Source organism: Lissotriton vulgaris, chromosome 5, assembly GCF_964263255.1.
Source record: "Lissotriton vulgaris chromosome 5, aLisVul1.2, whole genome shotgun sequence".
Classification (NCBI taxonomy): domain Eukaryota; kingdom Metazoa; phylum Chordata; class Amphibia; order Caudata; family Salamandridae; genus Lissotriton; species Lissotriton vulgaris.
In genome coordinates, this window is record NC_141693.1 from 841,158,219 (window position 1) to 841,183,338 (window position 25,120).

Genomic DNA, 25,120 nt, shown 5'->3' on the forward strand with positions numbered 1-25,120 from the left:
TACCTTTTTTAGAGAGAGGCCCTGGACCCCAAACAGAACCCAGCGGGGGAAAAAGACCAACAAGCACAGAATCAGTGGCGCAAAATACCAGGAGCCAGAAACCTTAGTCATTAACATATCTAAGTACAATATGACAACCAACGAAATACAAACTCTACAAAAGGGTTCATCATACGTACCCACGTACCATTCTAACTTACTAGAAACAAAAGTTTGTCTATACAAATTCCTTAGATCCCTAAGGTTACGCCATTTCTTTTCGAACATTATTGAGACACCTACACCACCTCGAGTGAATGTATTAATGGGCCTAAGAACAAAAAGCAAATTTACCCCACCAGTAAGCCACAAAGTGCTTGATGCATATGAAAAAGTTGTAACTAAAGAAATAGAAGACATTTTCAAAAAACCAAGATCTAAACAAACTAACTTAACTCAAAAAGAAAAACAAACATTACAAAATTTGGCCAATAACGAACACATAACAATTCGACAAGCAGACAAAGGTGGTGCCCTCATTATCATGGACACTGAGTACTATGAACAAGAAGTTGATATGCACGTTCGAGACCAAGAGACTTACATGGAGATGGAAACAGATCCAACCAAGGAATTCGAGAAAGTTCTTCTCAACATAATTGAAAACGCAACAGCAAAGGACGTGATAGGCCAAAAAGAAAAAGACTATCTTCTGAAAACAAATCCTTCAATACCGTATATATACATGATACCCAAAATTCATAAACACCCTACCAAACCGCCACTACGACCAACTGTATCCACAGTGGGATCAATACACGAGCCAGTTGGGAAGTTCATTGACAGACATTTACAGAACATTGTCCAAAAATCTACCACGTACGTTAAAGATACGACCCACTTCCTAAACATTCTCGAAGAACACAAAAGTAATTTCACCAAAGACATGATCATGGCCACGGTAGACGTGAAGTCATTGTACACTTCCATACCGCACAATTTGGGTATAATTGCCATTGAGAGTTTTTTGGTAAATGAAGAAAAGAGTGAGGACTTAAAGGTATTTCTAATGGAGCTCATCCACTTCACCTTGTTCCACAGCTATTTCGTATGGAAAGACAAGTTCTACGTACAATCATCTGGAACTTCGATGGGCAATTGTGCAGCGCCCACATATGCCAACACGTTCATGCACAGATTTGAACTCGACAACATATTGAATCAAAAAATATGGTCAAACAATCTAATTCTTTACAAACGATATATCAACGATATATTTGTATTATGGAAAGGAACAACAGACACTCTACAGACTGCCCTACAGCAACTCAATGATATTAATGAAAGAATTCAGTTTACCTTTTCCATCAACAAAGACAAAATATCTTTTCTGGACGTAGCCATTTCAAACCATGAAGGAGAACTAACCACCAGTGTATTCATGAAAACCACAGACACAAATAATAAACTTCACTACAAAAGTTTCCATCAACCATCATTAAAAAAGCATTTACCGTTTTCACAACTGGTCAGGATTAAGAGAATAGCATCAACCGCAGAATTGTATAACAAACATAAACAAGAAACCCTACTCAAGTTCAAAAACAGAGGATATCCCGAGTCCATTTTGGAAGCAGCTGCAGAAAGAGCAGATAAACTTCAAAGACAACATTTGTTATCCACACAAGCAAAACCAGAGGAACAAAGAACTGCATTTGTCTCGAAATTTTCAACCAGAAGTTTTTCAATCAAAAAAAAAATAATGAAACACTGGCCGCTATTGGCCCTTGAGGATGATTTCAAAGGATCATTTAGCAAACCCCCTATATTTGCATATGAGAGGACAAAAAACCTCAAGGAATTAATCAAAACAACACAACACAAGGAAACCGAGACATACAAAGGAACTGTCCCTTGTCACAACTGTGGAAACTGTTCAGCAATAATCAAAGGGAACGTGATTAATCACCCCACAAAAGGCACACCAGTCAAACTCAAAGTATCAGGCACATGTGATACCAGTAATGTTGTGTACTTATTGAGATGCCCGTGCGGCCTGTCATACGTGGGGAAAACCCAGAGAAAAATCAAAACTAGATTGGTTGAACACAAGAGTAACATCAGGTTAAAAAATCAGAAATCCACAGTGGCAGTGCATTTTAACGAAGCCAAACACAATCCATCGCAATTAAAATTTTGCATTTTGGAAACGGTTGAAAATCTGCCAGGAAGAGACAATAACAGTCATCTGTTACGGAGAGAAACATTCTGGATCAATTTCTTGTGTACTCTACACCCGAAAGGGTTAAATGAACGTATTGAACTCAGTTGCTTCTTGTAAGATTGCAAACAAATGCATCGACCACGCTTGGTGCGATGCATTCATAATGATCTAATTTGATATGTGCAGTTTTTTCACGCAATGTGTATTGGTTTACGCAACATGTATTTATTTTGCCATAGTAATTACTACATTACATCGTATCATGTTCCGCAGGAATATCGAATTTGCACAGAATTCTCTTCTGTTTCATTTTTTTTCAGTCACCTTACGCCACACATTCTTTAATCTTCCTATTTACTACACGAATTTGACCTGGGTTCGCCATAAACATAGATTTACTCAGATAGAACGGGCCAGCATGACGTAATCACGTCACACACTACGGAAGGCAGGAAGTAAACAGCGTTCTTCCACCCGTTACGTGAACCCCACGTGACCGGCATAAATAACCATAGACAACGCACAGATAGAGCGTCGCACGCCAAACGGCAACCATTGGGAAACCACACGAAGCTCCCACACGGTAAGAGACAGACAGAACATCCCAGGGGGTGGGAGGCATTTACTTCAACTATGTTCCAGGTTACAAGCCTTGTCCACTAGTTACAACAACTTTCGCTTATCGTTACAGCTCCCTGACCAGCTCAAAGCCACAAGGGTTCAGGTCAGTGATGTTGAAGCAGACAGACGTGTATTCATACACAAGCATGCACTCATTCACAATCGGCAGGGTTATAAGGTGATATATAATTATAAGTTATTTCGCATGAATTATATGTTGAGGGAATGTGATAATTACGATATGGTTATTTGAATGAATTTTTTGCTTTATTTATGTCTGGTACACCATTAGTAAAGGATTGTATTTTTTACAGATAAAAAAGTCCCCTGAGGAAGAGCTGTGTAGCTCGAAATGCATCGGGCAATGTAAAAAGTGATTTACTATCATGACAATTTTGGAATAATCTAAAGAACATGAAAATTGAAAATTGATAATTTCATGAAAATTAAATGAAATGAACAGATCAATGAACTTGTGAAAAAAGTTTTTTTTCGAACGACCAATGAAATAATCTTTTCCATCTTTGTATGAAATATATTCGAGTGCGGATGTGAAAGTGAATCTTGAGGCTCAAGAAACACGTGTTGACATTCTTTTGCCTCTCCCCATATTCTGCGCACTGTTATTGGCTGTGTCCGTTTCCATGGGGGCAGATGCAGCATTGATGGTAAAATGCCCAGACTTTGATGCAGGTATTTTTCCTTTTTTGCTCTAGTAAAACCAGTGCCTAGGCAAGGTTGGGGAGCATCTGGTGTAGCTCTGAATAACAAACCATCCGTTCGCCCTTTCTGTTAACACAGCTTTTTCTCTACCAGGGACAGCATTTTACCGTTTTGTTAACCAGCTCTTTAAAGCTTTTATGGGACCCAATGGTACCCAAGGGACCTCTAAGGCCAAGTAGTCAATTGAATCTTGTAAATAAGCGATAGCTGCGTTTTCTGTTTTGCATTTAAGCTTGCTCCATAAATATTAATTTAGTAATCCTGGGTCCGTCCCGTTATGTTGTGCCAGCATTTTACATAAGCTCCCTTGCATGCTATGTACTGTTTTAGTAGTCCAAACTCTAATTTTATTTGTGTTGGCGAAGTGTACTGTGGGAGATTGAATATTATTCTCTTTGCCCTTGACATAGTCCCGTCCAGGACGCCGCTATCTCTTCCTCTTGGGCACTCACTTCCATAGGTGATAGTAGGGAGGAGTTTCGCTCGAATTACCTGTAATAAGGGGTGTGAAACTCGAGCCAGTTGTTTTTGTTTGATGTTTTTTAATTGGACAGCTATTGTAGTTCCTCTGCCTCTTATGATTGCTTTTTGTGGGAGGAACGCGCCTTTGTTTAGTATTATGCTCAAGTATTTGAATTCTTCTACAATGTCGAGTCTCAGACCTTCCAACTCCCATCGAAACAGATGTGCTTTCTTTTTCTGGTTTATAACCATCACTTTGGTTTTGCCTAAGTTTATACTTATTCCATTCTTGGTGGAGAAGTTTCTTGTGGTATTTATCAGATGTTGCAGGCCAATTGGCGTACAGCTAATTAGGACGAGATCACCTGCGGAGAGCAAATTCGAGAGGGCGAATCCTCCAAGATTAGGGGGTTTATTGGTTGCAATTATCCAGTTCTGGCGAGAAATCTGCTATGAATAGATTAAACTGAGTCGGCGCCATCACGCACCCCTGCTTCAGCCCCTTGGTTTTTGGTATTCTCCTCGATAAGCCATCACCGGAACCCAGCTTTATTTGTACCCATGTGTCAGTGTGGAGTAACATCAACTGAGACAGAAGTCTTGTATTGATTTTCATTTTAGAGAGTTTTGACCAGAGTTTCTTCCTGTCGATGTCAAAGGCAGATTTATAGTCTATGAAGCAAACGTAGAGCGGTTTATTGATGTTTTTGATGGCATCCATTAGAAGCGATAGGGCCAATATGTTTGTCGAAGTCCTGTAGAAGACCAAGAGGTCTTAATAATCCAAGGAAAACGAAGTAGATTAACAGGTAAGTTTATTCCAGAGGTTTCAACCACAGGAGGAGCGCCTCATCAGCCCGGAGTCCAATAAGCAACTGACAAAGCCCATCGAACCCCTGCTAATTAAGTTATAAACATTGTTAAATTATAACTTACAACAGACTACTGTTACAGTTAGTTTTTCACTGCAAAGAAATGTCACTGTTATAGTTAGTTCAGCACCCCCGCAATGCACTGCTCAGGACGTCACATATTACATCATTCATGGCATGGTCAGTGACATCACTGATGATGTCGCTGATGACATCATCCACGTGAAAATGTGATGCACCTCCTCACAGTCTAATGTAACCTTTGATACACCCACTGTAAAATACCGACTACCATTTTCGAAACCATCAAGACACCAATACATTTACTACATATGCACTCACTAATTCCTAGGTCTACACACACATCCACTCATTAACGCATACAATCACTTATACATGCAGTCACTCATCAATACAACACTATCATATGCACTCTTACACCTATTCAGACACTCACACGCCGCCACTCATCCATGGAGTTACTCACACACCTAGTCAGTGATGTAAAGAATCAATCACACTCTGATTTACTCACCTATACAGTTATACACACACCACCTCACTAATTCATACAGATAATAATGCATACTTACTCTTATATAATCACTGTTACAAGTACACATTCATCCATACAGCCACTCTCACAATCACTCACTCTCAGATATAGTTATTTATATACAACATCACTTACACATAAGGCCTTTTACATATGTAGTTACTCACATGTACCACTGAGACCTCCATTCACTCACCAACACACCCATACACACACTCACCCACTCATAGAGCTGTTTCCGCATGCACTCTTGAAACCATACACCCAGTGAATCAACTACTCGCACATCTACGCACACCTCCAGCCCACCCACCCGCACACCCACTCAGGCACCCATACAAATACTTAGGCAATCAATCAATAACCCATATAGACAGTCATGTAGATACTGACCAACCCATGTACCAGCTTACACAACAACAAACAGACTGATTCAGACATTCACACACTTTAGTCACTAACCCATGCATTCAGTAAGACACGTTTAATCAGTCACTTATACAATCAGTCACACGCCTCGTAAATCCTCTATCCAGACACTAATACACACAATCATTCTTCAATACATCTTGGCATATATATAAAACATATTTAAACCTTGCAGAAACACACAGTCACTGGATGATGTCATCAGTGGTCATTTGAGATATCATTGACCATGGCAAGAATGATGTAATATGTGATGTCATGAGCAGTGCATTAAAGCCATTTATGGGGACCAGGGAGATAGCGAACCATGGGACTCTATGTGGGTAAGAAATATTTTCTAACCTTTACAGTTAGTGAAGTAGCAAAGGCTATAGCCCAAATGTCTTCTGGCCCGGATGGGGTTCCTGCCGACCTCTTCATAACGAACATCCCCTTTGGTCTAAGCTGCTTGCTAATGTTTTTAAAAAAAGCCTATAAAGTGGGTTTACCAAAATCAAGGTCGCTATCAGTAATAGTACCAGTTTTTAAAAAGTGTTTTAGAAGTGACCCGCCTTGTTATAGGCCAATTTCTTTGATCGATTCTGCTGTGAAGGTGCTAGGAAGAGTAGTTTTGTCCAAGCTTACAGACTGTATGAATGATGCTAATATCCTTTCTAATCTTCAGTATGGATTTTGGAAGGGGAGAGGTACCACCGACCATGCCTGAACTTGCTCTTGTTGACCAGGAAATATACCATTGCGAAGAAGAGCACACTTCATTTAGCATTTATGGACCTTTCTTTGGCTTTCGACCGAGTGAACAGGTCCAAGTTATGGCACCTTCTCTTGAAATTAGGATTAGATGAAAATATTGTAATTTTTTGGGCAGATTTGCATCAAGATCTGGGTGCCACGGTACGATTCGATCAAAGAGGGAACTTATCACGTAGCATCCGTATAAAGGAGTGAGACAGGGCTGTATTTTAGCCCCACTCTTATTCACTCTATATATTATTAACCTTGAAACAGTTTTATCGGGTGCTTGTATGGATATTCCGCGCATAGGAGAGAGATTAATTCCGGCCCGGCTATATGGGGCTGACGCTGCTCTATTAGCTTGAACAGCGAATGGCCTACAGCATCTTTTAACCACTTTTGCCTCTTTCATGAAGTCCTTGGACTTGGATGTAAATTTCTCTAAGTCCCAAATTATGATCATGGGGGCCAAGCCAAAGAAATGTAAGAGCCACTATTGTGAGGGAAACAATGTTACGCGGGTAACGTCATTCTAATATTTGGGAGTGTTATTTGACGAAAGTGGCTCCTGGATCCCACAAATGCAGGCCAAAAGAAATATAATGGCAAGATCAACTATTGCTGTTTTAGATTTTGCCCGTAGATTGGGTTCTAAACCCATACAAGCTATGTTAAATATCTACAGGGCCAAATGCCTTGCTATTGCGAGCTATGGTTCAGAACTTTGGGGTTACAGGAATGCCGGGAATGTGCAAATAGTGGAAAATAATTTTGTAAGAAATTTGTTAGCCGTACCGTCATCGACATCCACTTATATTATACATCAAGAAATGGGCATAGGTTTTATAACAGACACCATAGGAATTGCCCCTCTGCTCAAGTGGATAAGTAACTGGACAAATCCGGAGTTGGAGAGGAACCGCGTTATTATTCGTGATTGCTTAACTCTTGACTTGGCTAGTAGCCTCCCATGGCTAAACTATGTCAAAAGGACTGCAGCTTATTTAGGGAGACCTGAGCTCTTTGGCTCCCCGGAGAAACTGCTAAAAGCTGACAAACTGTGGGTCAAAAATATGTATGTTCAGGTATCCCAAAGTGAAAGAGAGCTGAAGGAGTTAAGTAAACCGCTTGTTCGGGCTCATCATTTTGAAATGTACATCATTAACGATTGAGCCATACTTAACCGTTGTGTCTAACCAGCATCATCGTTTTTTATTGGTTCGTTTTAGCTTAAATCAAATGCATTTGCTTTTTGCTGAACCAAAGGGATGGAAAAAGCTGGAGGACCTTGATGTATGCACCTGTGACAATTTTTCTACTCCGGACTCCATGCATTTTGTTTTATTTTGTGAATATTTTTTGCACATCAGTAATTAATTTATAATACCGATTTTAAAAAGGCAAAGGTTTACCCATGCAAGACCTGCTTTTATTTATTTGCAAATGTTAAATATTATCTGGGAAATTTTTAATATAGCTAGCTTTTTAAACACAGCTGTCAGGATTAAGAGGAAAGGAAGTTTTGCTAATAATGTGCTTCATGTGTCAGGAATTTTATGAAATGTTCCCCTTTTAATGTGTATATCGATGAATTAATTATGTCTTTTGATAAATTGTGATGATTGTTTATTTAATTTTTTTGTAAAGTATCTTATAATGCATTTTGTAGTATACTTTTATGGTTTTAATTAACCGAATAAAGTCAATTTGACTGACTGACCGAATATATATATACATATATATATATATATATATATATATATCACCAAAAAGAATTGGACCTCAGTCCAGTAATCACTTGCAACTTCATTGCCATTTATTCTCAGAGCACAATTATCACCACCACCGACGTTTCGACCAAGAAATGGTCTTGTTCATGGTTACATGAGTCCATTCTCTTTCATCTCGTTATATTGAACCCGTATTAGCCCATTATGAGGCATTATGGGACTTGTATTTCTCTCTGGTCACGATTGTCTTTCATATTATTTATCAATGGTTTATCAATTTTACTTGCATTCCATCCTTTCTATTGTTATTATTAAAGTTTATTGCCAATGTATTTAGTGTTGTAGTCAAGTTTGAATCAAATGATGATTACACGCGGATAGTGAGTGGAAATGTGGTTTCGCACATTTTTTGTGGCTCACGGAGCATATCTGATTTCTGGCTAAGTACCCTCTTCCTTTTATGTCTGCGCCAATGACTTTTTATTTATCTTTGTAGATATTACACTGGTCTCTTTCTGATGAGCGATATCAACTTATAACTTAGAAAGTTATAATTCGTAAAGGGTTTCTTTTCGAGTTAGTACCCAGTTCCTTTCTTTAATTCCACTCCTTTTTTTTTTTATTCTGCATTTCCATTTTGTGGAGCAATAGGTATTATCATCTTCCTTATAGATGGATGTACAGCTCTTTATCTCTGTTCAGACCATACGGAGTCTTGGTCTTGAACCTGATGATCAGACGCGACTCCAACCTTCTCAATTTCAAGGTTTGATTTCCCCCTCTTTCATTTGCAGGAACAGTTGAAATGCCAAAATATCTTATACCTTGGCTATTGGTTTTGTGATGGGTATGCAGATGTTTTGAAATTGCATAGTTTATATCCTCATTCTGGATCGCCCTTAGGTGCTCTAAAATTTGATTTTGCAGCGGACAGATTGTGCTGCCTATATAACGTAGTCTGTTCATATTTTCAACCATGTAGACAACATATGTTGTCTTGCAGGTTATTCTCTCATTGATTAGGAATGTTCTTCCTGCGAAGTCTTTGATCGCTTTCATGTTTCTGCCTATCTTGCCGGCTTTGCATTTGTTACAATCGATGACTCCTCTCTGTCTTTCCATGAGCCAAGTCGTTGGTAATGACTTCTGACACGTTTGTCTCTTAGATGAGGCCCTTTGTGATACGTTACCATTGGTATCATTCTGATCTTGTTTCCAATGTCTGCATCTTTCACAAAGAATGTTCCAATATTTTCTGAGAATATTCACAATGTTATAGATTTCCTTGCTATATGTTAAGATCAATCTTGTCACATCATCCGATTTATTTTTTGGTTCATTGTCTTAATTTATTAGAGTCTCGGCCCTGGATATTTTCTTTGCCCTTTCCAGTCCTTGTTTAACATCCCTTTGTTTGTAACCTCTCTTGATAAATCTCTGTTCAGTTTCTTTAAAGTTCTTCTCTGCTACTTAATTTTCTAAGCAGTTTCTTCTCATCCTAACGAATTCCCCGTAGGGGATACTTCTATTCAATTGGGTAGGATGGAAGCTAGAACCATGGAGTTTACTGTTCGTGGCTGTGTCTTCCGATACACTTTAGTGTGGATTTGATTCTTGGCTAGATATACCGTTACATCCAGAAATTGGATTTGTTTCTTGCTTATGTTGTAAGTGAATTTTAATCCCACAGTGTTATTGTTTAGGATTTCGAAATAGTCTTTGAACTCGTCTATACTGCCATTCCAAATGAGGAAAAGATTGTCTATGTATCTTAACCATTGTTCGATATTGGTAGTAAATCTCTCATTCTCCCCACTCCACGCTATGAACTTCTCCCACCAACTTATGGTGAGTTTGGCATAGCTGGGTGAAAATGAAACTCCCATGGCAGTGCCGCACTTTTGGGTGTACACTTGGTGGTTAAAGAGAAAGATATTATTCCTCAGACAGAGTTCATTCATCTCCATCAACATTTTTGTGTGTTTCAGTTCTTGAATATTTCTTTGTTTTAGAAAGTATCCGACAGCATTGGGCCCTATTTCGTGATTGATGGAAGTATATAAGGAAACTACATCAATAGTTATCAAACGGAAACCATGTTGCCATCTCATGTTGGTTAATGTCCTCAAGAAGTCCCCTGTATCGGACTATGTCGGACATGGTTGCTTAAAGTATATGTATATATGTATATGTGTATGTATATATGTATATGTATGTATATATATTTATATGTATATATTTATATACTCACTCACACACCCGACCTACAGAGGATATGCTAAATAGTGAAAACGGAATGCGTGTGGAAGGATTCCATCAGGATGGTTCCTGCAAAGATCGGACTGCAGGTAATGGTGTCTGCTGGTCGCACGCAGAATGGAAACATTGCGGCATAACACTTGATTAACTTTGATTGAATTGAACCACTGAACATCAGTGCAGTTTCCAAGTATTAATGTACAACTAGACTTGAAATAAGGACTTCCAATATTTACAACCCCCAAGCACACGTTGGTGTCTTCTTCCTCCTGTGAGCAAGGCATTCAGCCGAAACGTTGGGGAAAGGGAAGCAGGCGCTGCTGGACTGTGTGGCATCCTGAAACTGCGGTATTGGGCCTCAAAATGTTTGTTTTGCATGGCAAGTGCTTTGTGGGCTGCTCGTGCCCATTTCATTGAGGTCGCCCTGAAGGGTCCTGGGCTCTGGAAACGAGAGACTTTGTTTGGCATATTTATATGTGTGTGTACTCTCAGCTTGTCAAAATTTGATGCAACATGCAGAATTGTTAAAGGTATCAGAGATGTTGAACTGTATTCAAAGAGAAGTAACTTTTTATAGGTTTAGTAAAGGTTTTATAATTTGTTTTTTTCTCATAATTTTGCTTTCTAGTGCTGTTAAAGGAAAGACCCCCCAGGTTGGAGACAGAGTATTGGTAGAAGCAACATATAATCCTAATATGCCATTTAAATGGAATGCACAACGAATTCAAACTCTTCCAAACCAGGTAAATGTACCAGTGTGTATCTCATGATAAGTACTTTGGTGTCTGTAATGGCCGGCTGTCATGCAGGACAAAAACACTCTCCAGTGGATTCTCATTTAACACCTTATCAAATAGATTGCGTAGCTCTTCTTTACTATTTGCGATACAGTGGTTCTGCCACTCTTAAAAATCTAAACCTTTTTTGCAATTGTGTCTCTCCAAATGGATGAGAACAGTCAACAAATGAAAAAAACAAAAGAGAAAACAAAATGTACCTTATGTCCAAACCCAAAAAGCGCAAAACACTTATCTTATGAGCCTTTGAAGTTCAAAGAAGGCCCGTTTGAGGAGGCGGAAGGCACCTTGGAGTCACCTTCCCATTATTGCAAAGAAATCCACATGGAGCCCTGTGCGCCTGACGCCGTAGGAATGGCTCACCTTTTTATATTCTGAAGTGAACAGATCACTCACAGCACGTGATTAGGACTACAGTGTCACAAATAGATGACCGGGTGGAAGCCCCACACAGGCTACACACAGATCCTCCAGTTAGTCCCAATGAAGACCCCACCAAGACGGTTATAATTTCGCGCTTTTTTCAGGGGTCGAAACATCAACGCTTTATAATCAAGTGTTGATGATCACCCAGGATACTAAACTAATAATTGGATTAATCTCTTACTGGGCTGATATTTCTTCTTTTTTCTTCTTTCAAAATGTTGCACTGTGTTTAAATATAATTTTTCCATGCAGTATATGTCCATGTATTTTGTGGAATGTTTTGTGACATGTAAATATTTTAAATGTTTGTGTACATCTAAGTCTTAAATGTTAGTTCAGAAGAACTGTTCTGTGTGTATGTTAATATATGTATTGCAATAAGTTTACACTGATTTTTCCCAAAACTGATAAAAATATATAGTGGAATATAAGATACGTTTTTTGCGCTTTTTGGGTTTGGACATAAGGTACATTTTGTTTTCTCTTTTGTTTTTTCATTTGTTGACTGTTCTCATCTATTTGGAGAGACACAATTGCAAAAAAGGTTATTTAGATTTTTGAGAGTGTCAGAACCATTGTTTCGCATATAGTACTAATCCCCAGGCTCTGCGCTAGACTGGGCTACCCCATTGCTTTATATAGCTCTTCTTTACAGCCTTTGTTATAGGTAGTAAAAAATAAATTTTTACCTGGCGACTCAAAAGCAACTTTTGGGAAAGTTTCTAGACGTTTTCATTTGCTTCTGTGTAATACTTACAGAATGTGTTGCGATCTGTCACCATATGTGTCGCAGGCCCAGGTAAGACTGAAATATGATGTGGTCAGGCAGACACTTGCAGAGCAAGTAGCATACCTCAAATGGTGCCATCATTTGAGAATGCTCCAACATTGTCTTTAAAATATAGTACATGGTATACACAGAGGCCACTTGTGCTGTAGAGAGGTGGTAATGATAATCCATGCAGTACAAACAACAGAGTCGAAAAATAGCCGTAATTACAAAAAGCAGTATATAGGACTGACTCAATTCAGTTATGCATACACCTGTGCTGATGCACCCTGTGACTAGCAGCATCTTAATGTTTATACCTGTAGCCGTGTAATGAGTTGTAGCTTTGTGTTGTTTTAGAATATGTTAACCTAATTAGTGAATTGTTATATTGTTTATGTTCTTGTAATGGTTTTAAATAACTGTAGAAATACATATTCAGCATCATGTAGGTGTGCTTGACCTTAAATTAGTTGCATCATTCAGTCATTATCACTAGATTCACAATATATTCCTTGCAGAATCAGGCTCAACCTTTGTTGAAGACTCCAGCATCTGTACTCCAACCTATTTCACAGCAGGCTTTCAGCGTGCAGCCTTCTACACCACAACCCCAGACTATTTTACAGGCTCAGATGTCAGCAGCTTCAATTGCTCCTTTGCTGCACGCTCAACCTCCCACATTGTTACAGCAACAAAAAGGTATGCCATTTTTGTATGTTACCCACTTTTTTCTGTGATGTTCTGCAACGTTTGAGAGTTCACAGATTCTCATACTTAGGTCAGCCGGGTCAGCTGGTGGTTCGAGAAAACTGACAACGGTTTCACCCACATATAGTAAAAGAGAGGTTTGAAGAAGGCTGGTGTGCGCGCTTTAGGTCGCAGACGGCGCAGCTGTCTGGTTTGCTTAAGACATCCTGGGGACATTAAGAAAGTTGACCTAGGAATGCACTCCACCCATTGCTTACCATTGGCTTTGTGGTTTGTTACTTACATTTTGCTGGCTTTATTTGCTTTGGGCTATCCGCTCGAGTTTGTCCCTCTCGTTGCCCAAGCCTTGTTTACTGTATTTTTCCACAAACTCTCTTTCTGTAAACAGGCCTTTAAATCTTGTTCTTATCTTGTCACATTTGCTGTGCATACAAAGACAGAGGTCAGATGTCAGGCTGTCTCTTCCAGGGAGTTTGGTGTTTATTTTTCTTTCTCTAACTTCAAAGTGAGAGGATTTATGTGACAATGATGCTGGCCAGAGGGGGTCTTCTTGAGGAAGTCCGTACAGGTGTTATTTTTTTTTTTCGGATACAATTAAATTTAAATGTTTGTAATTTAACTGTGCTGGCAATCAAATCAATACATTGGGTGATGACGTTTCCACACATTATCGTTTATGCGCATTGTACTTTTTTCAGTAAACCTATATGTAATGGTCATTTCAATTGAAGATGTGTTGTCTATAATGGCAATTCACTACCATACCATGCATGCTCAAATTGACCCCACACCACTCTACTCTGCACTACTTTCACCACTGCACTCTTCTCTGCACCACTCCACTCTGCCTTTTTTTCTCAACCCCACACTACTCAAATATGCACTGCTGCACTCTTCACCACTCCGCGACACTCTTCTGTATGCCACCCTACTCTAAACACTGCACTCTGCGCCAAAGCACTCTACACAACTTTACTCAAAACCAATGCACTGTACGCCAATCTACTCTGCACAAAACTCTTATGCCACTATACTATACCCCACTGCACTCTACGCCACTCTGTTCTACTCTTCGTCACTGCACTCTACACAACTTTATTCTACTCTGCACCACTGTATTCCAAGCCACTCTACTCTGCGTCACTACACTCTACTCAAATGCACTCCACGCCTCTCTACTATCCACCACTGTACTCCACGACCGTATACACCGGAACACTGCACTTTCTGCCACTCTACGTTATGACACTCTATGCCGCTGAACTCTACGCCAATCCACTCTGCGCCAATGTAATCTACTCTTCACTCTACAACACTGTACTCTATACCACAGCCTTGTACGCCACTTCAGTCCACTCTGCCTCTGTAGTCTATGCCACTCTGTTTCCCTTTGCGCCAATCGACACCACACCGCAGCACTTTACACCCTTTACTCAAAACCAATACACTGTACACCACTGCACTCTCTGCCAATCTACTCTGCACCACTGCACTGTATGACACTATACGCCTCTGCACTTTATGCCAAGCTACTCTACGCCATTGCATTCTCACTTTACTCTGCACCACTGCACTCTACACCCATGCCCTCTGCTCCACTCTACTCTGCAGCACTGCACTCTCTGCCACTGCACCATTTGCCACTGAACTCTCTGGCTCTGCACTCTACTCTGCACCATTCTATGCCACTCTTCTGCATTCTATGCCACTCTGATCTACTATGCACCACTGCACTTTACACCACTTCACTTTATGCCTCTCTACTCTGCATTACTCAACTCTGCCAGTGCACTCTACTATGCACCATTATGCTGTACTCCACTGCGCTGTACTCCATTGCGCTGTACTCCACTGCGCTGTACACCACTGCACACTAATCTACACCACACTACTCCACAACATTGCACTCTACACCAATGCAGTCTATGCCTCTGCTCTATACCACTCCACTCTTCGCCACTCCACTCTATGCCACTTCACTCTACGCCACTTCACACTACTCTGAAACAATCTACTCAATGCCACTGCACTTTACGCCACTCTACTCTTTGCCACTCCATGCCACTGTAATCAATGCTGTAATACTCTACTCTACGCCAGTGCACTCTACCCCACTACTGTGTGCCACTGCACTCTAATCTACCCTGTACCATTCCACTCTGATACAGTCTACTCTACACCACTCTGCGCCTCTGCATTCTGCGCCACAGTACTCTACACTATACCACTCTACGAGACTTTACTCTAAACCATTGCACTGTTGGCCAATTCACTCTAAACCACTTTACTCAAACCAAAGCACCCTATGTCACTGTACCTTGCCAGGTACTTTGCACTACTGCACTTTACGCCACTATACCTCTACAACATTCTACACTATGACACCACGCTACGTCACTATACACCATTGCACTCTACTTCACTGCTCTCTGCATCACTCTACTCTGCTCTACTGTGCACCACTCTACTCTTCGACACTGCACTCTTCTACTCTTGCCAACACTCTACTCTATGCCAATGCACTCTACACCACTCTACATCACTCCACTCATGTCGCTGCACTCTACCCTACACAACTCCACTCTATGCCACTTTGCTCTACGTCATTCTACTCTGCAACACTGCTCTCACTGCCACTGAAGTCTACGCCACTCTACTCTGCATCGCTCCACTCTACGCCGCTGTACAGTATGCCAATCCTCTCTAATCTACTTTGCATAAATGCATCTGGGGGACTCTACTCTATACCACTGCACTCTATGCCACTTCACTCTGAAACAATCTGTTCTATGCCAATGCAGTCTATTCCACTCTACGCCACTCCACACTACGCCACGCAATTTTCTACTGCTGCACTCTGCATCTGCACTCTACACCAATGCTTTTTACATTGCTTTACTTAAAACCAATACAATCTATGCCACTGCACTCTATACCAATCTACTCTGCACCACTACACTGTACACCACTATACTCTGATACTGCACTCTTCGCCACTCTACACAACTGCACTCTTGACACTACTCTACAGCACTGCACTCTCTGCTACTGAACTCTATGCAACTCTACTCGTGCCACTCTGCTCTGCGTCACTTTACTCCATGCCACTGCACGCTGCACCTGCTGCACTCTATGCCAATGTACCCCAAGCCACTCTAATCTATTGTGCACTCAATGACATTGCAGTCTACATCACTCCAGTCTAGGCCACTCCACTCTCCACCACTCCACTCCGCACCACTTCACTCCACAGCACTGCACTCTATGCCACTTCACTCCACACCACTCTACTCCACTCTGCACCTCTCCACTCTGTGCCAATGAAATAAATGCTGTGCGACTCTACTCTACTACTTCAATCAATGGGGGTAGGGAGAAGGAAATTATTGATCCATCCAGTTTCCTTTATCTCAATATGTAAATCAGTGGGGGGTGGATCACTTGTCCTGCCAACCTGGATTCCTCAGGTATTCGGTACGTCCCTTGGTAAAAAACCCTCATGCACTCGAGATGGAGTCGGGAATAGCGGTATATCTTGATTCTCCGCTATGGTGCTCGAGTGTCTGCATAATCACAGGGTTGTTTTGAATGCAGCCTCCACCAGGAGGTAGTCATCCAAGGTTATGTGCAGTAGTGTCCAGTGATTAGTGGAGAGTGGTGAATAATAAAATAACTCGGACAGCCAGAGAATGAATTTTAATATTCTGGATTCGAGTTAAAGAGGAGAAAATATTCTTGGTATGCGTTTCGAGAGTTACTAGGGTTCTCTACGCTACCTATTTTCGTGATTAAAAGGTCGACATGTTTCAGCCCTTGTTTGTCAAAATGATCAGTGGGCTTTCTTCAGGACCGGGGTGCAAAGGTGAGAAGGCGACGTATTATTCCCTTCTTTGTTGAAGTCAATTATGCCTATGAACAAGAAAAAGTGTCACCTTGGGAGAAGGTTCGGGGACATATTTACATATTAAAATTGTAATTTTAATATGTAAATATGTCCCCGCTCTATGACCCTGCACCGCTCTATGGCCCTGCACCGCTCTATGGCCCTGCACCGCTCTATGGCCCTGCACCGCTCTATGGCCCTGCACCGCTCTATGGCCCTGCACCGCTCTATGGCCCTGCACCGCTCTATGACCCTGCACCGCTCTATGACCCTGCACCGCTCTATGACCCTGCACCGCTCTATGACCCTGCACCGCTCTATGACTCTGCACCGCTCTATGACTCTGCACCGCTCTATGACTCTGCACCGCTCTATGACTCTGCACCGCTCTATGACCCTGCACCACTCTACAGTCATGCACTCTACAGTAAATGTAAATGTAAATGTGGGTGTACTTGTAAAGCGCACTGTGACTCCAAGGAGTATCCTGGCGCTGAAGACCGCTGGGGAACCCGTCCTGGTTTTCCCTGAGAGATGGTCCCTTTCTGGGTATCTCCAAGGTGAAACCAGGCATCCCCAGCGTCTGTGGGGGGCCGTTGTAGAGATGATAAACAAAAAGAAGTGCCAGAACTGGAATATTGATTTGACCTGAAAGTTTTGTTGATAAGTTAGAAAAATAGATTCCAACCTACGCTGTTGCTAGTTAATAGCAATTTATTCAATTCTTTTCACAAGGACAATTTTTAACAATTTAGTACATTTTGTACAACACTACACCATTATATATACAGTACTCATTCACCTAGTCATCCGTATCACAAACATACAAAATCAGGCATCCATATATACATACAATTTCAAAATGATCACAAAAAAAAAAAAAAAAAAGGGGGGATAACAGCACAAAGATTGGGAAAAGAGAAAAACAAAGACAACAAAGGCTGCTCATACAATGTTCATCTGTGATATACCATAAATCTATACATATATACAAAAATTAAAGATTAGTCATCAACCACTTAGATGATGTCACACATTGTATATACACATGTACAGGGTATCAGAATTCACAGTTATTTGAATTATTAGTTTTAGGGGGGAGCAGCACTCTGCAAGGGGCCTACGCGTTTCGAGTCCTATACAATGAGGGGACTCTCATCAGGGCCGGGGGAGTTTATCCTACTGGTCTGCAAGGCCACTTCACAGGTAAGGAGAACTGGGGTGCAGGCGGTCGCGCTCACAGGGGGTGACGAAGTAGCACTTATTTATTCAAACGGACCGGGTGGGTATTCTCAAGGATGAGGGACCCAACGGGGTGTGATTGCCTCTGTCGGAGGAGCTTGGTACTCAAAACAGCACTGCGTCCCACTTGAATTAGGGCGGGTGCTGGAAGGTTTTTGAAAAGGCCTCCTGGGGAGAAGAAGATCCTCGTGTCGGTCGGCGTCTCTGGAGCGCTGATCCGTCGCGCATTGTAGAGATGAGGCAGGCTTAATGCCCAGAGTTGCCGAGTGTGTTCCCTGGTTAGAGTAGGCACCGAGGCGAGAATTATCGAGTCCGTTTGACCCTGGTCCACGACCCTGCCGCGTCGGGGATTGAACCCTGGTCCCGGGCCGTTCTCTGCTTACGGGTCTGCCGCCTCTAACCAGTGAGCCACACCACTCCACACCAGTCCTGCACTCTAGCCCCTGCACTCTGCATGACTGCATTCTGTGCCACTGCGATGTACTCTACACCACTCAGCTGTACGTCAATCTACTGCACTCTATGGACTGGGAACAGCAACCAGCCCTGGCAATCTGTTGTCCAATCTACTCGTCCGGCCACACTATGAGGGGGCGTAATACCGCCCCCACAGGTCTAAAACAGGCCCCCACCCTTCTGGCCCACCAGGAAAATGCCCGGTGCCTGCTACAGCCAGTCCGGCCCTGCTCAGAAGGTACTCTGAAACGCCCCCTGTGAAGATGAAAATAAATTGTTTGCCATAAAAATGCCCAAATCTTTACTATTGAGCATAAGAAGCCAATGACATGTGTAGCACAGCCCAGTCTGTCTGTAAAGTTAACCTTATTGCAGTTTTCAATTGGACACTCAGGCATGAATGCAGACCACTGAGACCCTTAATTAAGAATTGTTTTTTTGAGGTGCACAGGGTCCCTTGTGCTCCTGACTCATGAGCGGGGTTTTCAATTACTCGTTAGCTGGTCACTTCACGCAGAGCCATCTGCATCGCTCTCCTCCAGTAATGGAATTTGCATTTTACTCTTACCATGGAGGCAGCAATAAATCCCCAGAGTGTTGAATTTTTGGCTGTAGAACCAAAAAAGTTTATCTTGCATTGCTCCTGAAACATCTGATGTGAAGATCATTTATATGAAAAATGAACAGAGAAGAGAGATTCCTTGTGGACCTGTTGCCACACGCTAGTCTGTACTGAAAATTGTGGGTTTTTTCACTCCGTTTAAAGAAAGTCATCTGAAAGAAACAGTTATAGATTCCTTACCTTAGAATTACCTCCAGGCATCAGGCTGGATCCTGAAAGTTTTTCCTCAGCAGTGCCCCTCCGCATCGGAAGGTGGCGTCGGTCGACTTCATGTTCTTCGTCGGCGTCGTGGTCGCCGGGGATGACCTCGCGGTAGCTACATAGACGCCGCCCTCGTGCGCTGGCGTCAGTTCTTTCTTTTTCCGTGCCAGCAAGTGCCGATCCGGAGAGAGCAGTACCTCCAGTCACTTTTTACTGATTTTTTCTCTACTTTTGTCCAATTTGTTTTTTGAGTCCATCGACTCCTGGTGCACAAAGGATGCCCGGGTTCAAGGCCTACGGTTCCTGTAACGGACTGATGTCGGTGATTGACCCGCACCTCTTGAGCCTCTACTGCCTGGAGCGCGACCACAGCCCTAAGTCGTGCTCTGACGGCCAGACCATGGCCCGAAGACTTTGCGGAAGCGTTCGCAAAAGCTAATCGAGGCCTGGCAGTCGGCTCTGCGTTACTCGATGTCACGGAAGAGGTTGAGGGACCGGTTGCGGAGCCAACACCATTCTTCGTCGAAGTCTTTGCACTCGGGGCCAAGTAAATCGAAGCACAAGAAGAATTCGAAAAAGCATCGTTACTCTTCAACTTCTCCCCGTCCGTCGGCCGACGCGACGTGGGATGCAGGTGGTGCCCCTCTCGCGGCTCCACGTGTGAGGCCCGTAGGGTGGCTCTGGGTTTCCCTCCCTTCTCGGGACCGGGAGGGACCCCTGCCTAGCTTCGTCAGTTTTACGAATCGATGCACTCCATCTTTGGGCAGCTCGACTCTGCTGGCGCGCCATCGGGCCCCGCGGACTCAGCTTGGGGGCCCTGGGCCTTCGGCAACGACGGCTTTGGTGACGCAGGGTCCTCTTAGATCCAGGCTGGATCGGCGCCGTTCAACCTTGTTACGCCTCCACCAGCACCACGTCCGCAACCGGCATCGGCTGTGTCCCCAGCCGATGTCGACGCCGACCTCCACCTCGAGGTAGACTGTTCTACCTTGGCTCTTTGAGACAAGATTGGCAACCAGAGGAGGGAAAGAAGGACTGGGAGGGGTCTGGACACCCTTTAACCGACCAGTTGGCTTATGAACCGGATTTGAGAGAGGAACTGGGGGAAGCCAGTGGTCTGGATACCTCACCAGACCGTGGCAGGTTGTCTCCTCCTACCTTGGCTATGGAGGAAGGAGCGTCATAGGCAGTGGTGTTGCGTAGGGTGGCCGAGGCTCTCCGCCTCGAGCTACCTACGTTGGCAGTCAGGACTAACCTCCTGACAGGCAGGGAGCTCTTCGGAGCCCCTGCTGCCATTTAATGAAGCCGTCACTGACATCCTTTTGGGCACCTGGTCCAGGCCCAACGCAGGGGCGCATGTGGACAGAATGATTGCCCAATGTCACCGTCCAGCCCTGGGTGAACCCACTTTCCTGTTCCAACACCCCACCCCTGGGAGCTTGGTGGTCCAAGCCTCCTCTTCCAAAGGCGCATTCCCTAACGCACCACCTGATAGGGAATCCAAAAAGCTGTACCACCTTGGGAAGAAAATGTTTTGTTCCGCCAGATTGGGACTGCAATCGGTAAACACTGCATGTCTATTGGGCCGTTACACCCACTCTGTATGGGATACTGTAGCGCAAGTGCTGCCCCAGTGCCCGGAGGAGGCCCGGGCCTTGCTCTCCTGTGCAGTTGCTGAGGGGAGTGACGCAGAAAAGTTTACCATCCGCTATGGGCTGGATACCGCCGACACACTAGGCGGGAACGATTTCCACGTCAGTAGCCCTTCGACGCTGTGCCTGGTTGTGGTCGACTGGTTTTTCTGGGGATTTCCAATCCACTCTTATGGACATGCTCTTTGATGGCCGTCGCCTTTTCGGTGACAAAGCACACAATGCACTGGAGAGCTTTAAGGACTTGCAGGCTACGGCCAGGTCCTTGGGCCTCTCCACCACCCGCCCAGGGTAGTCTGCTTTTCGCCCCTTTTGTGGCTACGGAAGGGGTGCCCCGCCACACCCCTCCCAGGGCCACAGACAGGCTCAAGCTGTTCAGCCTCTGCGCGGCTGGCGAAGTGGAAACCAGTGCTGTGGTTCTGTGGGGCAGCGGGCGGTCCAGTTGGCCACAGCCCCCTCAGCAGCAGCCTCCAAACCCCCTTAGTCCGACCTTTCAAGGCCACTAAACCCCAGTGGGTGGCAGGATTCGCCATCACCTCCCCCACTGGCGCACCATCACGTTGGACAAGTGGGTTTTGCAAATAGTCCGAAGGGGCTACTCCCTCCTCTTGGAGACTACCCCTCCATCCATGCCACCTCAGTACCATTGCATGTCGGAGGATCATCTGGCCCTTCTCCAACAGGAAGTTTCGGCACTCTTGGCCAAGGAAGCCATCGAGTGCGTTCCTGCCCCAGAAGTAGGCCGTGACTGCTATTCCCACTACTTTCTGGTCCCCAAGAAGGACAAAGGCCCTCGTCCTATCTTGGATCTCAGGAATGTCAACCGCTTCCTCTGGAAGGAGAAGTTCAAAATGTTGATTCTCCCTCAGGTCTTTTCTGCCCTCGACCCTGGAGACTGGATGGTAGCATTGGGCTTGCAGGACGCTTACTTTCACATCCCCGTCCTGCCGCCGTTACCTGTGGTTCACGGTAGGCAATGGGCAGTTTCAGTTTACCATGCTCCCCTTTGGCCTCACCAGCGCCCCTTGGGTGTTCACGAAAGTGATAGCGGTGGTCGCAGCTCATCTGTGCCGAACAGGGGTTTCAGACTTCCCCTATCTCGACGACTGGCTGTTGAAGGCGGGCTCACCCCAGGCTGTCGGCTCCAGACTACGGCCGACCTCCTGCATTCGCTGGGGTTCTCCATCAACGTGCCGAAGTCACACCTGACCCCCTCTCAGAAGCCCCTCTTCATCGGAGCGGTTCTGGCCACGACGCAGTTTCGGGTTTATTCTCCCGAACAGCGAGTCAGGGATATTCAGGCTATGATTCCGATCTTTCAGCCTCTATCCCGGGTTTGGGTCAGGATGACCCTCAGGCTGCTGGGTCTGAGGGTCTCCTGCATCCTGCTAGTGGACCATGTCAGACGGCATATGCAGGCTCTGCAGTAGGACCCGAAGTTCCAGTGGGCACATCATCAGGGGAATCTGTCCGATTGCATCCAGATCTTGGAGGGCACTGCACACCAGTTAAAAGTGGTAGCTTACGAACCAGGATTGGGTCGACGGCAGATCACTTTCCCTTCCTCAACCAGAGTTCACAGTGGTGACCAATGCATCACTTCTGGGATGGGACGGGCACATGAGGGAGACGGAGATCAGGGGCCTGTGGTCTCTGGTGGAGTCTGGGCTCAACATCAACCTTCTGGAGCGTTGCGCGATTCGTCTTGCACTCAAGGCAATCCTTTCCTCCTTCTGGGGAAGAGTAGTGCAGGTGTTCATGGACAACACCACCTCCATGTGGTACTGCAACAAAAAAAGCGGGTTGGGGTCGTGGACCCTATGTCAGGAGGCCCTCCGCCTCTGGACATGGCTGAAACATCAAGGCATAGCCTTGGTCGGTTAACACCTCGCAGGTTCTCTGAAGCCAGGGCGGACGAACTCACCCGCAGTTGCATGATGGATCATGAATGGCGTCTTCATTCGGAGTGGTGCAAGGTCTCTTTCAGCAGTGGGGAGAGCCTTGGTTGGATCTATTTGCCACCAAAGAGAGCGTGCAATGTCAGCAGATCTGCTTGTTGGAATTTCCAAGGCAGCACTCCCTAGGTAATGCTTTTCGTCGCAAGTGGAGTTGCGGTCTTCTATACGCCTTCCCGCCTATACCACTTCTGCCAGAGTGCTGAACAAGATCAGGCACGACCGGGCCCAAGTCATTCTTATGGTTCTGGATTGAGCACGAAGAGTCTGGTATCCCGAGCTGCTCAACATGGCCATTGATACTCTGATCAGACTGCCTCTTCGGAAGGATCTTCTGTCGCAGCAGCAGGGGACGGCCCTCCACCCGAACCTGTCCAGCCTCTACCTCCTTGCGTGGAGTTTGAGCGGCGGAAGTTGACGTTGTTGACATGCCTCCCGAAGTCTGCAATGTTATCATGGCAGCCAGGCGTCCCTCTACTAAGGCGGTATACTCCTGCAGATGGAACAAATTTGTGGTATGGTGCTCAGCAAAGGCTGTGGATCCCCTTTCTGCCCCTCTTTCTGAGGTTCTCTTGTTCCTCCTTTCTTTGGCCCAGCAGGGCTCTGCTCTGGGCACTCTCAAGGGCTACCTCTCTGCCATTTCAGCCTTCCTTAGGCTTCCTGAGCAGCCTTCTCTTTTCAAGATTCCGTAAGGCATTATCCATCTTGTTCCTCCCGTTCCCTTCGTAATGCCTCAGTGGGACTTGAACTTGGTTCTTACCTAACTCATGCGTGCTCCCTTTGAGCCGCTACATAACTGCCCTCTCAGACTTTTTCACTTTGAAAACTTCCTTTCTGGTGGCCATCACCTCTGAACGCAGGGTGAGTGAACTACAAGCTCTTTCTTCCAAGCCTCCCTTTCTGGCTGTCCATCTGGACAAGGTTGTCCTGAGAACTAGACCTTCCTTTCTTCCCAAGGCGGTTACTTCTTTCCACATTGGCCAAACCATTCCTATGCCCACCTCCTTTCCACCTCTGCATCCTTCAAACGAGGAAGAGAGGCTCCACCATCTGGATCCAAAACGTGCACTTTCCTTCTACTTGGATCGCACCAAACAATTCTGGGTGGGCGACCAGCTCTTTGTTGGTTACATGGACGCTAAGGTAGGTCGGGCCGTGCACAAACAAGCCATCTCCAGGTGGGTCGTTCTATGCATCAAAGCCTGCTACTCTTTGGCAAAGAAGGAGCCTCCAGTGGGGCTGCGCTCCCATTCCACCAGGGCGACTACTGCTTTGGGATGAGGAGTCCCCCTAACTGACATCTGTCAGGCAGCTACGTGGGCATCGCTGCACATGTTCACCAAACACTACGGCCTAGACAGCCAAGTCCGAAGAGACTGCTTCTTTGGCCGTTCTGTTCTCCAGGACCTTCTGGTGTGACCTTGGTTCGCAGACCCACATCTGGGGTTGGTATTGCTGGGGTGTCTTTTCTAAGGTAAGGAATCTATAACTAACTGTTTCTTTCATACGAACAAGAAACTTACCTTCAGTAACAATATATCTGTCAGAAATATAGGTTAGTTATAGATTTCTTACCGCCCCAACCCATCCTCCCCGTTATGCAAACTGACTTCTAGGGTTAAGGACTTCCTTTCAGGACCCTAGTTTTGTGCATCAGTGGACAGTGTCTTGCATGGCTCTGCACTTCTGGCGTGGAAAGTCGTGTACAGAACTGACGTCAGCGCGCAAGGGCGGCGTCTGTGCAGCTATCGCAACGTCATCCTGGCGACCAAGACACTGACGACGAACGCAGAGTCAACCAACGCCACCTTCCGAC

General features: G+C 44.5%; 1 protein-coding gene across 2 annotated transcripts in view; it reads left to right on the forward strand.

Moving 5' to 3' along the window:
* Positions 1-25,120, forward strand: part of CCAR1 (cell division cycle and apoptosis regulator 1) — a 1,290,009-nt gene that overhangs the window by 289,873 nt on the left and 975,016 nt on the right. For both annotated transcript variants that reach the window (XM_086922386.1, XM_086922387.1), the window contains exons 7-8: positions 11,219-11,333; positions 13,104-13,284. In XM_086922386.1, the coding sequence (XP_086778512.1) occupies positions 11,219-11,333; positions 13,104-13,284 (296 nt within the window). The remainder of the gene's footprint in view (positions 1-11,218; positions 11,334-13,103; positions 13,285-25,120) is intronic.